Source organism: Ursus americanus, chromosome 5 (genome assembly GCF_024610735.1).
Source record: "Ursus americanus isolate L20-20 chromosome 5, mUrsAme1.1.p, whole genome shotgun sequence".
NCBI lineage: Eukaryota > Metazoa > Chordata > Mammalia > Carnivora > Ursidae > Ursus > Ursus americanus.
This window is the reverse complement of record NC_142131.1, coordinates 58,392,653-58,408,929: the sequence shown is the minus strand read 5'-3', so window position 1 is coordinate 58,408,929 and position 16,277 is coordinate 58,392,653. Positions and strand designations below refer to the sequence as shown.

At 57.6% G+C, this 16,277-nt stretch overlaps 1 protein-coding gene across 5 annotated transcripts in view; it reads left to right on the top strand.

The window, feature by feature from the left end:
- Positions 1-223: 223 nt before the first annotated feature.
- TCF7 (transcription factor 7) overlaps positions 224-16,277 on the top strand; it is a 33,343-nt gene continuing 17,289 nt past the window's right edge. For 2 of the 5 annotated variants that reach the window (XM_087862277.1, XM_045794699.2), the window contains exons 1-3: positions 292-673; positions 821-887; positions 1,394-1,518. In XM_087862277.1, the coding sequence (XP_087718403.1) occupies positions 422-673; positions 821-887; positions 1,394-1,518 (444 nt within the window). In that variant the 5' untranslated portion in view covers positions 292-421. Of the gene's footprint in view, positions 674-820; positions 888-1,393; positions 1,519-16,277 lie in introns of all 5 variants that reach the window. The other 3 variants (XM_087862276.1, XM_045794701.2, XM_045794702.2) reach the window with 3 other exon arrangements.

The following is a 16,277-nucleotide window of genomic DNA, read 5'->3' as shown; positions in this document are numbered from 1 at the left end:
TTCGAGCCCCTACATTTCGGAAGAAGGGCGATGCTTGTCAAACTTGCCGGACGCCTCAAAGTGACGCCAGGGAGAGCGAGCCCTTTAAGATTGGGCGCGCTGTCGAGTCCCAGCTTCTCCCGGGAGAGGAGGGGCGGGGCGGGGCGAGTTGACCCCGCCCACCATCTGGGCCCGCCCCCGGCGCCCCCGCCCCGCCCCCCGCACTCAGCCGGCGGCGCCTTTGATGTTAGGACCCGCCAGCTCCCGGAGCCGCTCAGCCTGGCGCCCGCGCCCAACGCCCGCAGCCCGCCCAGGCGGAGTCAGCCCGCGCTCCGCCCGCCGCGCTTCGGGCTCGGAGGTCCGGACTCCGGGCTCGCCGCCTGCAGGGCCGGCTCTGCGCCCCGCACTCCAGCGCCCTGCGCCCCGGCGGGCGGAGCGCACCATGCCGCAGCTGGACTCGGGCGGGGGCGGCGCGGGCGGGGGCGACGACCTCGGCGCGCCCGACGAGCTGTTGGCCTTCCAGGACGAGGGCGAGGAGCAGGACGACAAGAGCCGCGACAGCGCCGCGGGCCCCGAGCGCGACCTGGCCGAGCTCAAGTCGTCGCTGGTCAATGAGTCCGAGGGAGCGGCGGGCGGCGCGGGGGTCCCGGGGGCCGGCGCCGGGGCCCGCGGCGAGGCGGAGGTCGGGGCTGAGGTGAGCTGCGGCCCGCGTCCCGCGCCTCTCCCGCGCCCGCCTGCCCCGCCCCGCCTCCCGGGCCCCTGGGGTACCCATCCCTCAGACCCCTCCTGCGCGGGGCCGCGAGCCCGGCTCCCCTCACGGCCCCACTGGATCTCCCCACAGGCGCTCGGACGGGAGCACACTTCGCAGAGACTTTTCCCCGACAAACTTCCAGAGTCTCTGGAGGACGGTGAGTTTCGGCCCGCCTCCCCTCCACCCGTAAGGGCCCGGGTGGGACAGGGGGGCCACCGAGGACGGGGTTGGGGGGGCCAGGAGGGTGCCTCCCCCCACGGCAGCTAAAGGAGGCGGCAAAGCCGGGGCGGGGGGAGTGGGGGGCGGGTTTCCCGGGCGCCGCCGGGCTCGAGTCACTTCCGGTGCCCTGACCTTTATAGGAGTAAACAGACCCCCGCCATCTCCGCCTCCCCTCCTGCCCAGGTGACTGCCTAATCCCCGGTCTTGAGGAGAAAGCGTTGGCCCAGGTTCCTTGGCCGGAGGGCGGGCTGGGGGTCAAGTAGGGGCCGCCGAGGGGAGGCCTGGACTCGGGGTCCTTCGTCCACACTGAGGCACCCCCAGCCCGTGCCTTCTCCGGTCACACACGTGAGCGGGGCCCCTCGGCCGTTCTTTCTCTGGAGAGCAGACAGCCTCCAGCCCGAGCCACCCGGTCGGGCGCGTCTGACCCAGCTGCGGTTTTTCCAGGCCTGAAGGCCCCGGAGTGCGCCAGCGGCATGTACAAAGACACCGTCTACTCCGCCTTCAATCTGCTCATGCACTACCCGCCCCCGTCGGGAGCAGGGCAGCACCCCCAGCCGCAGCCCCCGCTGGTAAGTGGCCCCGGCAGCCCGGCAGGCCCTGTGCCTGCCACCTCCTTGACCAGGTATGTGACGCATGGGCAACAAGTGACTTACCTAGAACAAGATAGAGAAGTGAGAACTCTGTTCAGGTGCCTTTTCCCATACACGCCCAGTGGGATCTGAAGCAGGAGAACTTTGCTGAAGGAAAGAAAGACTGCCCTAGGCACCCCCCCTTCCCTCCAGCTGTTGCCTTTTGTCTTCCTAGCTTGCTCACCAGCAGGTGCAGGCCCTGTCCTGGTGCTAGGTAATGCCAGGGTAGAGTCTTTTCCCAGAATTTTTGAGCTGACACCATCCCCTCCCCTCCTGGGGGTGGTGTTGGGAGTGTGCTCTTAGCTGTGAGCTTTGTAGTTAGCCTTCTCCCCAAGCCTAAGCCCCAAGCCTGGGTGTTTGGAGGAATGGGCGGAAAGGCTAATGTGTTTCAGAGCTCCTGGTTGTGCAGGAGAAAATATGCTCTACTCACTCTCTCCTTATTGGCATGAATGCCCGCTTGCCAGAGAAAGAGCCTGAACGCTATGTGTAGAAAGTAGTTTTGCTCTCATTAGCTCTGGGAAGGGTTAGCAGAGGTGTTTCAAATCAGTGGTGTGGGTAAGGGGCCCGTTTAATGATTTTACTAATTAAATATGTTAAAGTGCTTCGAAAAGATTCCATGATCATTACAAACCATGCTTTTCTGCCTCATTGGTACAGATGATCTAAAGGGTGAAGAGCCTATTTTGAGTGCATTGGAGCAGTACAGCTGCACTTAAAAAAAATTGAGATTAGTGTTTCAGACTGTCCTCAGCTGGCCTAAGTCAAGGGTGAGATTAGAGCTCCTAGAGTACACGAAGTGTTTGGGGGACTCTGGTGGCTGCAAATGGAGGCCCAGTGCAGGAGGGGCCAGCAGGTAGGCGGCTCACATGGCTAGTTGGGGGGTCACTCTGAGGGAGGAGGGTGACTGCCAGGCTGTTGCTGTTTCAGATCAGGAGGGAGGAGAGTTGGTTCTGAAAGCTGTTTTCATGCCGAAGCTGGTGGGAGGTGAGAAGACAGATTGAGGCCTCTCTCTAGAAACCCCAGAGTGGAAAACTTGGTAAACTGTTGACTGTAGAAATGAGCTCCTTGCCCCTTAGACTCCCCATTTCCTCATATGCAGAAGGAACATGTTGGTTGAGTGGTCTTTCTGCTCTAGGGTGGCTCCGTCTATGAGGTGCTTGCTTCTTTCAAGTCTGTGGGGCAGGGGGCTTGCCCTCTGACCTTGCCATCTGATGCAGCACCTCTTCCCAGAGACCGCTGCCCTGCACAAGCAGATGCTTACCATAGATGCTTTTTGGGCCCCTTACAACATGTAAACCCTTAGATTTTGGGCCAACCTGACATACCGCAGAGCTGCCAAACTGCCAGCAGGTGAGTTGCTGGCATGTGACACTGGGGTCACTGTGACAACCTTGGGTAGACAAAAGGCCTGGGCCCGAGAACAGTCCTAGGAGGGCAGGATCCCCTCCAGCCGCTTGTGATTCCACAGTGGTTCAGGGAAGAGGCGGGATTTCTGCGTTCCTTTCATGGCCTGTGTTAGTGGGGAGAGTGCCCAGAGTGGGAGGGCCTCGTTCTCTTTAAGGGTGTGGTGATGGGACCATTTGGTGTCCTTAAGTTCACACTGGTCAGAGTGTAGGCGGACGGGTGGCCAACTCCAGCAGTCAGGATTGGGGGTGGGGGTTGAGGGCAGGCACACCAGTGTTCCCCTGGCCTGTGTCATTTGTTTTTTCGTCTTGGGCATCTCTCTCAAGCTATAGCAGAGGCTTTTCTGTATATCACACTGTCTCCTGTAGAGGTAAATCCCCTTGCCCTACTCCCCACCCAGCTGCAGCCTCCCACTGCCTGGCTTCTGGGAACAGGGGAGGAGTAAGACAGGCTCTGGAACAGATGTTCTGTGTTCTAGAACCAAATGTTCCGTGGGGCTGGGGACAAGGACAGAGGCAAGGGCCTAGCTGGGGTGACACTGGGTGAGGAGGATGTCCATGAATATAGGGGAGCCTCTTCTAAGCAAACCTGATAGTTAAAAACGAATAGCAAATTGGAGTAGTTGCTTGTGTTACCCAAGAAGTTGTGTGGACATTTAAAATGCGGTTGGTTTTAAAAAGCAAATTTGATTGACTTTATGTTTTAGGAGCACATGTATCAGAAAAGATACTCTTATGGTGGGTCAGGAGTCCATTGTAGGGCCCTATGGAAAAACTGCCTTTGGAGGTTTCTTCCCAAGCTCTGCTTTCCTGAGCCCTCTTCAGATGTCAGACTGCCCAGCCCCTGCCCATGGACCTTAGAACTAGTCCCTGGCCCCTTTGCCCTCTCTCAGAGAATCTAGGCGGTCAGCAATTGTGCTGAAGAGCTTTTAAGGCCAGTCACTTAACCCCCCAGACAGTGGGGAAAGCCCATGCCAGGTACTCCTCTACCCACATGTGGGTGGCATGCCCATGTGGCTACCATGTTGGATGCCTCAGAGTGGGCAGACTGAAACCTTGCCAGGGGCGGTGGACCAAATGACCACCTCACAGCCAGCTGCCAGGGGGCAGATGGAGATTTTTTTTTCCTAATGGGGTGCTTCTTTTTGGTATGTGGCTTCTCTTGAATTCTGTTTTGGGAAGGGAGAATTAGGTCAAAGTTTATTTCATGGCTGATGTTTGTGAGGCATCTAATGTAGGCTTGCAGACTGTTCCTGGCCTCGACCAGTAGCCACTCCCTGTTTAGTTTGCTCTGTTTTGCTCTGAGATTGGGGGTGGGGGTGGTGATAGAAGGGCCAGTGAGCTCGTCCTGGGCCTGACTTTGAAGAAATTCTGGAATGAGTAAGGCATCGCTCCCTAGGGAAACTCAGACTCTTGGATAGGTGAGACTGCCAGACTGGCGCAGATCTTCTCGGAAAGGAGATGAGGCCCGGTTGCTCTTATGTCCCCTTCTGTGGACTCCATTTGGAGTCTATGGCCTGGAAGGCTGCTCAGCCTTTTACCATTTAGATGAAATGTCCAGAATAAGCAAGTCTATAGAGATGGAACATAGATGAGTGGTTGTCAGGGGCTGAAGGAAGACGGAATGGGGAGTGATTGCTAATGGGTATGGGGTTTCTTTTTGGGGTGATGAATGTGGAATTAGTGGTGATGGGTACACAACCTTGTGAATATACCCAAGCCGCTGAATGGTATCCTTTGAAATAGTGAATTTTATGATGTGAGAATTACATCTCAATTGAAAAAAAATAAAAAGGCTGAGCCTTTTGGCTCTTGCAGGGACTTGGGGCCGTTCCCCAGGCCTGACCTCCACAGCTGTGCCAGTGTATGTGTGTGCCCCAAGCTAGGGACTCGGGCATCAGCTCCAATGTGGGGAAGCCCAGTTGAAGCAATGGACCCTTGCTTGGGTTCCAGGCCATTGAGCTTACATTCCCGGGCTCCAAGGTCTGAGGTCAGATGAGGGCTGTGTTAACAAGCCCTGTGGGGAGCAGGAGGTGCAGGTATGAGCAAGACTTGAGCGGAGGAAGGAAGTGCTGCTGACACACGGCCACCATGTCCAGGGAAGCTCTGCAGAGAGGCACCCACCCAGCCCTCCATAGCCTCAGAGAGAGGGAGCAGCCAGCTCTTGCTGGGGACGGTTAGTGAGGGTTGATCAGCAGCCCTGGTTGGAGTGAACCTTGTTAGGAGGGGTCTGGCACCAGGCTAGGTACCAGACGGATCACAGCCAGCCTCTGCCTCTGGGAGTGCCTAGCTCAGTGGAGGAGACAGTTGAGCAGACTGGAAGCAGGCCCTGGTTGGAGGAGTGCTGTGACAGAAGGCCCTGCTGGGGCATCCAGGGTGGAGCTGGCCCCCACGTGCGTGGGCTGTGGGCTCTGGAGAAGGGTCCGCCGAGCAGCTTCCTGAAGGTGCAGAGTTGGCCAGCAGATGAGGACAAAGAGTACCTAGGCTGCCCTCCAAACATGCCAGATCTCCCACTTCTCTACTTCAGTCGCCTCCTAAAGCCCAGGCCACCACCATCCCTCACCCAGAAGGCAGTAACAGCCGCCTCCAGGCTCCCTTGACTTTGCCCCCCCAACCCCGAGCCCCTGCCCTAACCCCCAGTCCAGGCTGCACACATCAGCCCAGCATCAGTCAGATCCCTTCTCTTGCCTGCTGAAACCCCGCAGTGGCTTCCCATTGCTCTTGGAGTAAGATCCAAACCACTCACCACAGCCCTAGTGCCTGGGTGGCCGGCCCTGCTGACAGCCCCTCCTCGTCTGCACCATGCTCTTCCTCTCTCCCTAAATAGCAGCTACTGCGCTGTCTCCATCTGTTTTCACCCGTCCTGTTCTTTTCCACCTCAGGACCTTTGCACTTGTTCCCTCAGTTTGGAATTCTCTTCCCCAGCTCTCCCATAGCTGCCACCTTCTCATTTGTTATTCAGGGCTGAATTCAAATATCACCTCCCCAGAGCATCCAACTGGGTCACTCTGTCACTCCCCCAGGCCTCTGCTGCCTCACCCACTCTGGTTCCCCAGGCCACAGTGGGCGGCCCTGCTTTATGATGAACTCGCTGTACTGAGACCAAAGGCAGCCCATCCGTCAAAAGTATCTCTCTACCTTAGTTTCCTCATTTGCACAATGAGAGTGGTGAGCCCTCCTCCCAGAGTTGGAGTGTGGGCTGGAGGCAGCAGTGCCAGGGAGGTGCCCAGGAAGGTGCCAGCATGTCCTGGGCTTGGGAGGTGGGGCTTTGGCCATAACTGATCCCTTCTCCCTTTTGCTCTCCTGGCTCGTCTGAGGCTAGTGCTGGCTCAGTGGTAGGCTCCATGGAGACTTCCACCTGGAAAGATGTACCTCTACTTCGGGTCACAGGGGTCTGGGGGTCTGAACCCTGGGGGCCAGCTCTGGAACAGGGACACAAGTGTACAGGCCCTTTTCTTTCTCTCTATTTTTTTTTTTAAAGGTTTATTTATTCTAAGAGAATAAGCAAGCGAGCGGAGGGAGGGGCAGAGGGAGAGAATCTCTAGTAGACTCCCTGCTGAATGGGGAGCCCGACACGGGGCTTGATCCCAAGACCCTGAGATCACGACTTGAGCTGAAATCAAGAATCAGACAGTCAGCCGACTGAGCCACCCAGGCGCGCCCCATGTACAGGCCCCTTTCTTGCTGCTGTACCTTACCTAGGGATTCTTGGGAGGGGGAAGTACTATTCTTGGAGCCAGGATGGGAGCCCTCACTACTCCATCCTGCAGTCCTCTCCTGCCGTGCCCAAAGATTGATCTGAAAGAGATCCCCCTTCCCCAGCCATGTAGAAGCCGTTCGTGTAAGATGTTCGGGGCTGAAGCTATTTTGTAAGAAAAATAGGGAAAAGACCTGTTTGGTCATCAGCTTCCAAACCATTCTCAGACCTTTGCTCACATGGTCACACGTGCGTGCACCCCGTCATGTCTTGCCCCAGTTCTTCCCCTGGTGTGGGGGTGCATATTTGCACCTCCAGGTGGTGCCCACATATAGCATCTTTATTAGTTATCCTTCAGGCAGCTTCTAGTTTGCACACAGGTGGCCTTCCTTGCCCAGTGGGAATGATGCTATGTACAAATCACACCTTAGTTTCCTTTTTGATTATTTTCTTGGAGCAATACGTTTGAGGAGAATTATGGGGTCAAAAGGCAGGAAGAATCAGGGGTGCCTGGCTGGCTCAGTGGGTAGAGCACGTGACTTTTGTTCTTGGGGTTGTGCGTTTGAGCCCCACACTGGGGGTAGGGATTACATTAAAAAATAAAATATTAAAAATAATATGGTAAGAAGAATTACAGCATTTTGCTCCCATCTGACCCCAGTTTGCTGTGGGTTCCTTGCAGTGTCTAAGCATGCCAACTCCCAACATGGAGTTTCTTCTTTTCAGTTGTTCATTTTGTAGGTTCATAGTGGGAAGTAGGACTTGAAAGTTATTTTGACTTGCATTCCTTCCTGACTTGGAAGGCTGTGTGGTATTGGCTGTGGTATTTGGAAAATCTGCAGCCCCCAAGGTGCGACTTGACTTTCAGGGTGCCTGCTTGCTGCCTTTCAGGGCCAGGAGAACACCACAAAGGTGGCTCCTCCTGCAGGCCGCTGCCGCACCCCATCCCCAGGGGCTGCAGTTACAAGACCCGTCCCCACTCCTCTAGCTCAGTGGCCTGGAGGGGCCGACAGAGCCTTGGGTCGGTCACCATGGCCTGGATAGTCTTCACCCAATCGTACTAGGGCTTCACCGAGCCAGCTTCCATAGCTCTGCCCACCTCCCCAGGGGCCCTGAGACTCAGGTGTAGTGCGGTTGGAGAGGGAAGGCTTGGCGGTGACCTCCCCGAAGCTGCTAGCAGCCCGTGGCCTCCTGGGTCTCCTGAGACCACAGCCCACCCCTTGCTCCTGCAGCGAGGGAAGGTTAGCTGAGCTGTGAGGATAGGCTCCGGGGGCCCTGGTTTCAAGTCAAATGACTGCTGAGGTCAGGCTGGATGAGGGTGGGTCCAGCTGTAGGGAGGGGCAAAGGGTGCCGCAGCCTCCCTCTGAGCTCCTCGGGCACCTGTGGTCCTGAAGCCATGCAGTCACACTCCCTCATGCCTTGTGACTGGCTGCTTCCTGCCGCTGTGTACAAACAAGACTCTGGTGGAGGAAACAGGTGTTTTATCAGGTCACCGGGCCCCCTTCCCCAGTGCACAGACCTTTGGGTAACCACCCTCCTTCTACCAGTAGGGACAGGACGGCCAGGTCAGGGAAGGGACCTATCCAAGGCCCCTTAGAGGCACGGAAAGGGAGGGCGTTGTCTGGAAGACCCACCCTCAAATACTGTATCTGCCACTCCTTGGCTGAGAGGCCCTGCATGAATTCCTGAACCGCTGGCAGCCTGAGTTTCCTCATGTAGAAAACGAGGAGAAGGAGGGTTCCGACCTCCTTGGGTTCCTGGGTCATGGAAGGACACAGCGTGTGTGGGGTCCCTGGTACGTGGCCGGTGCTGTGAGTGCAAGCACTGGGGGGCTGGTTGCTAACAGCGGGTTGAAGAGCTCCTGCAAAGGGTGCTGTGCCAAGTGGGGGGCGGGGGGCGGCTCCTGAAGCTGAGCTGGGATGCGGCCCCCATGCCTGCTCTTCTTCAGCTCAGCAGCTGGCTCCCCTGTGGTGGCCTCAGCTGGCCCGTGACAGAGTGGTATCTAGAACCCTGGTTCCAGGCCCCTATTGGCATTTCCGAGCCCCTGCATGCTTGGCCTTAGCTCAGCACAGAGGGGCGGTAGTCTGTACCTTCCGGAGCTCAGCCCTCTAGAGGCAAAGAGACTCTCCTGGGGGCTCACAGTTAGCTTTGAGGTTCTGCCCAAGTGGGATGAAGGCAGTGAAGAAGAGGCTGGTGCGGGGCAGCCAGAAGAGCTTCCTGAGAGGACCAGCTGGAACCCTGTGCAGGTGAAGTGAGACTGCTCTGGGGGTAGGGGCACTTTGAGCAAAGAAGAGCAGAGATGAGTATATTCTTGGTCATTGGAAGGGCAGCCCGAAGCCCAGGGTCTGTGAGGAGCACGAGGTAGGACTGGAGAAGAGCCAGCAGGGCCCAGCATGTGACCTTAATATGCAGGCAGCACTGGTCCCAGAGCCTGGGAGTGGCCGGTGGGCCATGCGGTGTGTTGGCAGCACGAAGGACCAGGTGGTGACCATCGGCTGATGGTTTGAGTTGGACACGGAGGGAGGGGTAGACAGAGCCAGCAGCTGGGGCAGGGTGGACGCTGGGAGGCCCCAAGCTGGTAGGAGGAGTGTGAGCAAGGCCAAGGGAGGGGTGGGCTTTGGGCAGGGGAGACCCAGTGTGCTGGCACATGCAGGGCCACAGAGCCTCAGAGGTGGGCATTTGCATTTTTGTGTTATTTCATTTGACTCTCAGTGTCTCTGTAGGGTCATGAGTCCAGGGTCTTGGCCTCCTGTTAACTGAGAGGAACCGAATCCCAGAGGTCAGGTCCCTCAGCCTATTGGTAGTTTAGCCAGGGCGTAGAGAGCACCTCTTCTCAGCACTGTCTTTAGCAGGACTCGAGCCTGGGGAGGGTCTCTGAGAACCCAGGACATTGGTAGCTTCTTCCTTCAGGCAGCTTCTTCCTTCAGGCAGCCTCTGCTTACAGATCCATGATGCTTGGGGTTTCGTCCTGGGCACCACCACCCTCCCTTAAAAAGATGTGGTCTTAGCATGCACAGAGTGTCTCAGGTGGGTCCCGGGTGGGTCTGTCCTGGTCATAGGGTTTGGCCTGTTCTGGTCCTGCTAGAACCTTGGGCTCCCCTTGGTGCAGTCCCCTGTTGTGTGGAGGGACACTCCCTGCCAGATAGAGGCCATGGCCTGGGCTAGGGCCAAGATGGGCATGAGTCTGGCCCTCTCCTTTGGGGAGGCTGCACGTGTAGCTAGTCCCATGGAGACTGACTGCCTGGGCTTTGCCCGCAGACATGGCTTTAGAGCCCAGAGGAAGGCTGGTGACAGAGCTTTCGTGCCACAGCCGACTCCACAGCCAGAGCTCCCTGGAGGTCAGAGGAAGCAGACGTTCTGCCAAATAAGCTTCCCCCACCCCCACCCCCCATTAAAACGACCAATTGTTTCTCTCTCCAGAGACAGGAAAGTTGTTGGGGCCCCACACTGTCTGCTTCTGAACGACGAATGTGTGGCTAGGCACGGATAGGCAGGACATGGCCCACCCCAGGAACAGGGGGCTTTGGAGATTGGCGTTGTTGGGGCTGCCCCTCCCCACCGTGTGTGGGCTGGCCTAGCCGGGGTTGGCACGTCTTCCCCCTCCCAGAAAGCCCAGTTTGCCTCTGAGGGCAGGGAGCCGTGATGGGGAAGGAAGCCAGAGGACAGGGCCACCTTCTCTCCTGGCTGTGTGATCTCGAGCAAATCTGTTAACCTCTCTAGGTCTCAGTTTCCTTCTGTAAATTGGGAGTGGGGATCCCTGGCCAGGAAGGATTTCTGAGGTTCAGATAAGTGTGGGCTGGAGACACCTGTCACTCAGGTGGGCCTCAGGTGGTGCTTGCTGGGCATTGCCAGGACTGCTCCAGGCCAGCCTCCCCATCAGGCAGGGAAGATGGGAGGGAAGGAGGGACAGGTGATGGGAGTCCAGGCTGAGGGCATTCTGACTAACTCTGACCTGGCTGTGGTGGTAGAGGCCCAGCCTCCCGGTCTGCTGGGCCGCCATCTGAAACGCATTACCGATGCTTTGTAAACTCCACATCATTTGGCCACATGAAAGCCTACGATCTAAAAATAGCCATTCCCAGAGGACGCCCCGCATTGGTGGGGCTCAGCTGACCTCTGCACGCATACCCACCAGCAGGCCCCGTCCCTTGACAGGGAGCCCCGACTGGCAGGGCCACACCCACCCACTCTCCCAGTGTGGGCAGCCCCTGCCTGGGGCCACTTTATCTGGGCACAGATCTCATCCAGCTGGTCAAAGCTTCAGGCCCTAAGGCTTTACCCAGGGCAGAATGTCTGGAGGAAGCAGGCAGGAGGCAGCTGGGGCTGTGTTGGTGGCCTCAGGACCCCTTTCCCAGCCCCATACGTGCCTGGAATGTCTGTGGGACACTCATTGAGAAGCTAGCGGCACCATCTTGCACATGAGGACGCTGGGGTCCTGTGGAGGGGGAGCGTTGGCCACTGTCAGGTGGTGGATAGGAGGGCCACTGGCTGATGTGCTGGCGTGAGAAGGGTGGGGGCTGGCGCGGGCCCCACAGTGTTGGCGGAGGGCTGGCCCCAGCAGGAAGGCAGGGCAGCTGCGGATCTCCAGGCTGCTGGGCTTGACTCTTTGCCCTGCTTTCTGTGGGTTCCCTCTCCCTATGGTCTCTGTGACCAACTGCAAACCACTCTTTTCCCTAAAAATAAACATGCTTATGGGATTGGGGGAAGCTTTGTAGCTATCAAAGGAAATAATAGGGTGTTTAAGAAAATTACATTGCGTTTTAAATAACCAGCATGAAAGTCATTAAGTTTGAAGTTTCATTCAAATCAGATGGCTCTGTGGCTGGCCCAGTGGCCAGGCAGGCAGAGGGTGGGTGGGCCCTCAGGGACGCTGAGACACAGCCTGCAGAGAGCTCTGTGGCGGCGGCAGTGAGGTCTCTGCTGGGTACAGCCGGGGTCCAGGCGGCGCGGCTGCTTCGTGTGTGCCAGGCTGCGGCAGCCACCACACAGCTCGTTGGCCTGCTTGAAGCAGCGTGCAGGCGGGAGCCGCCCAGCTGTGGTGGGCAGCCCCATGGGTGGGGCTCGGGGGTGACCGTAGTCCGCAGGGTGTAGGGACAGATGAAGCTGGGATTGCCAAAGCCACAAGGGTTGCTGGCTGTATAGAGGTGGGGTTCCAGGAATGGTGGTTTGGGTCAGAAAGGGCTGGAGAAGACCTACGGGGCCAGGGCCACATCTGTCCCCTCCCCCGCTGGCCTCTCGGTCCCCACACAGGGCACAGTGTAGTGCAGGTGCTCAGTAAACTGTAGTTGAGGGAGTAATGGCAGCTTTAGCGGTGCGTGTGTCGAGAACTTCCCAAGTGCCGGCCCATGCCCAGGACTTTTAGTCCCAGTATCGAGATCCTTACACGAAGTTGAGAGAGTGTTACTGTTACTGCTCTCATTTTACAGATGGGGAAGCTGAGGCTCAGAGAGGTGAAGGACGTGCTAGGACCTGGAAGAGTCAGGGCTTCGACTTAGGTCCCTTTACCCCGAGGTCCATGCTCCTCTTTGCTCCACTGCTTTGCTCTCAAATGTGTGGAGATGGGGGCACCGCAGGCCTCAATGCAGAGTGGTACCCCCACTCCTTTTGGGCTCATGAGCTGGGTCCAAATGGGTTCTCTGGTCCCAAGGACACACTTGGCCCCCAGTGCCCCTCCTGGGCGTGACCTCACAGCTCTGGGCCCAGATCAGGGCTGGATACTTTCCTCCCTGGACATCTGGCAAGTCAGGGTTGTTAGGGCCACAAAGATTGTGTTTCGTGGTTGGAAGCAGGAGCCCAGGATTTCCAGAATAACTGTTGCCCTGGAAAATGTTTCCAAATAACATTTAAGATTGATCAGGTCTGATGCCTGACGAAAGCATGCAGGCTGAAACTTAAGGACTGTCTGTCCGTGGACCCTTTGCTCTTTGTGGCTCTGGTCCTGCCTTAGCTTGGAGCTCAGGGTTGGGCCTCTCTGGAGTAGGCGCCCTCCTCCGTGTGATGTGTGGTTGGCCTGGAGGTTGTGCTAGGCCCTGAGTCACTGGAAATGGCCTGAGGAAGCTAAGGTGTCCCTGGCCGTGGGTGTGTCCTGTCCCTTGTCACTGTGTCGCCTCCCGCCCCACCATGGGCAAGTCCTGCTGGGGCATTTCGAGAACAATTTTTTTTTTTTTTTTTTTTTTTAAAGATTTTATTTATTTATTTGACAGAGAGAGACAGCCAGCGAGAGAGGGAACACAGCAGGGGGAGTGGGAGAGGAAGAAGCAGGCTCATAGCAGAGGAGCCTGATGTGGGACTCGATCCCGGTACGCCAGGATCACGCCCTGAGCCGAAGGCAGACACTTTAACGACTGTGCTACCCAGGCGCCCCCAGAACAATTTTTTCTTGTACCACTGGCGTCCTCTGCCTGTAGTCCCCCGGCTCTGGTCACTGAGGGCCAGTCAAGAGCTCAGCAGTCTGGTCTTACAGCAATCAGGCAGGAGTCCAAAGGAAATCAAGGACCAGTGGACCCAGCCTGGCACACAGTCCAGCTTTCCTGAAAAGCCTGGTTTAGGGACCTGCTGGCTTTTGTCTTTTTTCTTTCTTTTATTTTGTTCTTCATTAATTTAATCCCACATCAACCTCATGAGATAGGACCGTCATACAGATGGGGAGCCCAAGGCTTGGGGAGACCTGTACCTTCTAAGTGCTGGAGGAGTGATTTGAACCCAGGCCTCCGCCTCCGTGTTTCCTGCCCTTACCACCATGCTTCCTTGCCTCTTACACAGCATACCTATCCACTCCTTCTTGGAAAAAAAAAAAAAAAAGGGTTTTATAGCCCTAGCTGGGTTCCCTTGGCTCCCCCTACCCCCTCCCTCTGCACTCCTCACCCCCCCCCCAAGGAGTTTGGTATTTCCCCCTCTTCCATGTATTTTTACAGTTACATCCAGTTGAGTATCTGTCAGAGTTGTCTGGTGTGGTTTTTGGAACCCCCTAATTCAGCCTCATTAGGGGGCTCCACTTCCGAGGGCCCCTGTGGCAGCCAAAGAAGCCCTGAGCTCCTCTGTCCGCGGACACTGGGCCTAAAGGGCTTGGTGAGAACGGTGAAGCCTGCAGCGGCTCCTTTCTGCTCTGTGCCTTGTTTCCCTTGGTATAAAGTGCTGGGCTCAGTCCAGAACCCCAAGGGTGGCAGGAGGTACAAGGATGTAAACCCCAGGGAGCTTTCTGACCATGGCCCCAGGGCAGGACTGACCTCCCGGGGCTGGTACAGACAGCTGATCAGAGCCCCTGTCTTGTCTTTGCTCCTCAGAAGCCTGGCTCACATTAATCAGGGCGGAAACGCAGTGCTGAGATCTCCGGGTCTCCTCCCCCGCCCACCCTGGAGGTACCATCAGCCTCCCGCCTTTCAGGGTGCTGCTTGGGTTCTCTGGGCTCTCCCTCCTAGGCAGCATGCTTGTCCTTCTAGTCAGGCCCTGGTGAGGGCCACCCCTTTTGCCAGCAGCTGTCCTTAGCCCTCGTCACATGTGGAGGGGTGAGCATAGGCCAGACCCTGTGGGAGGGATGACCTTCACGTTTCCTTTGGTCATTGATGACTGAGAAACTGAGTCAGCTCCTATGAGGACAGGGCGAATGCACCCTTCACATAGGGCCAGGTGGAAGGTTGGAGGCACGTTGCTTGTCAGTGTGTGCCAAGAAAGGTTCTCGGCAGGGTATTACTGGCAAAGTCAGAGATCCCAGGTCCCCGGTGGAGGTCTGAGTGGGGAGACTTGGAGTGAGCGAAGGGGGATCTGGGAACCCCTGGCTTCACATGTGTGGTCTCCATACTGGCCCCGGTCCCAGCTGGTCTGTGAGGTCTGCCCCTGAGTGGTGACTATCTCTGGCCAGGAACCCCACAGGGCCGGATTCCAATCCACATCTGTCGCTACTTGCCATGAGACCTTGGGCAAGTTGTTGAGCCTCTCTAGGCTTCGCCTTCCCTGTCTGCAAAGTCTGCACGTGTTGTTAAGTGTGACAAGGGAAGACTCGTCCCATGCTGGTGGGGGGCGGAGCTTTGCGGGGCGCTGGCTGTTCCTAGGGTGGAGGGGCTGCCGTCTCTAAATCTGCATCTCTGCGCTTTTCTTCCTGCCTTCCCTACAGAGCCTATTGGCTTCACTCCTAAGGGAACAGAATCTCTGAACTTCCCCAGTTCCCCCTCTGCAGAGTCTTGCTTTCCCTCCTGCCAAAGGTGGGCTGAGCTCCGAGGTTGTGTGGGCCTGCTCGGCCCGTGGCGGGCTCCTGAGCGGCTGGGCATGGGAGAGGAGCCGGCCGAGACTGCCTGGGCTGGGAGGGCGGGGAGGGCAGGGCTGCCCAGCCGCAGGGCTGCTGCACAGTCCCCACACCGTGTGTCAGTAGCATCAACTAGCAGCTCAGCTGCAGCAGCTCCCGGAAGCTTCTATTTTCCTCTAAAAACATCCTGTCCTGAGGGGCGTTCACCTCAAAGAGGAGGAAGGAAAACACAAGTAAACGAATGCGCAGAAACCACTGGAGGCTGTGGGCCAGGCGACGCAGCTCAGTGAGGTTCAGCGAGCTCGAGGGTGCCTCAGGGCCAGGCTGGGTCTAGAGCAGGCCTGTGGTTTGCCAAGGCCTCATGCAGGGGCTCTGGTCCTCACCTCTGCTGTGGCAGGGCCCTGTTATCTGATGTTGAGGCCAGGCAGCTGGTAGACTGGCCACACGCACCTGGCAGGGCTCTGTGCAGCCATGGCAACAGTACTCTGCTGGCAGGTGGGACCGAAGCCTCCCGGTCCACAAGGGTGTGGCCCAGCCAGCCCCCAGTCCTCTAGCTCGGCGGCCGCACGGCCACAGCTCCGTGCTCCGTGGGGGGTGTCTGGCACAAGGCGTCCGCACGCTGTGGGTGAGGAGCTTTCGGGCTGTCCTCTGGAGAGCACCATGTCCTGGGCAGCAGGGCCCTGAGTGGGGGGCTGGGGATGAAATGGCATGAGCCCTGCTAGGGTCTGTTTGCAGAGGTAGGGTCTGCCGGGACCTACAAATCGAGGCCCAGTTGATATGCAGGCACGTCCCATTTGGAAGGTCTGGGGGGCTCACTTTCTTCTCGGAAACTGATCCTCAGTGTCCCAGGCCTTGGGGGGGGAGCTTCCTACTCAGCAACTGGCCAGATCCCTTGGCACTTAAGCAACCACTGGTGCTGGACAGTGGGTCCCAGCTCCAGACACAGGTCTGAGGGAGCTGTGGGGCTAGCTGGTGGGCCCTAGAGGTGGGAGAGGAGCCAGGAGGAACTGATGAAGGCCAGAGTAGATGCTCGGGGCCAGGCCTTGGATGGATCCTGGCTCTTGGCAAGGCGGGGAAGAGAAGTGAGAAGTGGAGGGGACTTCTCAGCATGGCCAATGTGTGGGGTTTTGCAGGGGAGCTGGGCCAAGGAGCTGAGGCTTGTGCCCCCAAGCCATGTGCCCTCGCGTGGGCCCGAGTGTCTGTCCCCAGGATGATGTACTTTTCCAATTAGCACAAAGGCTCCATATGAACTAGCAGCAGCCCTGGCTTTGACTTTCAGGTTATTCTGACTGCCAAACTATTGCAGGCAGGAAGAGATTGGGGGGGGCGGGTAGGAGGAGGCGTGGGGTCTCAGATGTCA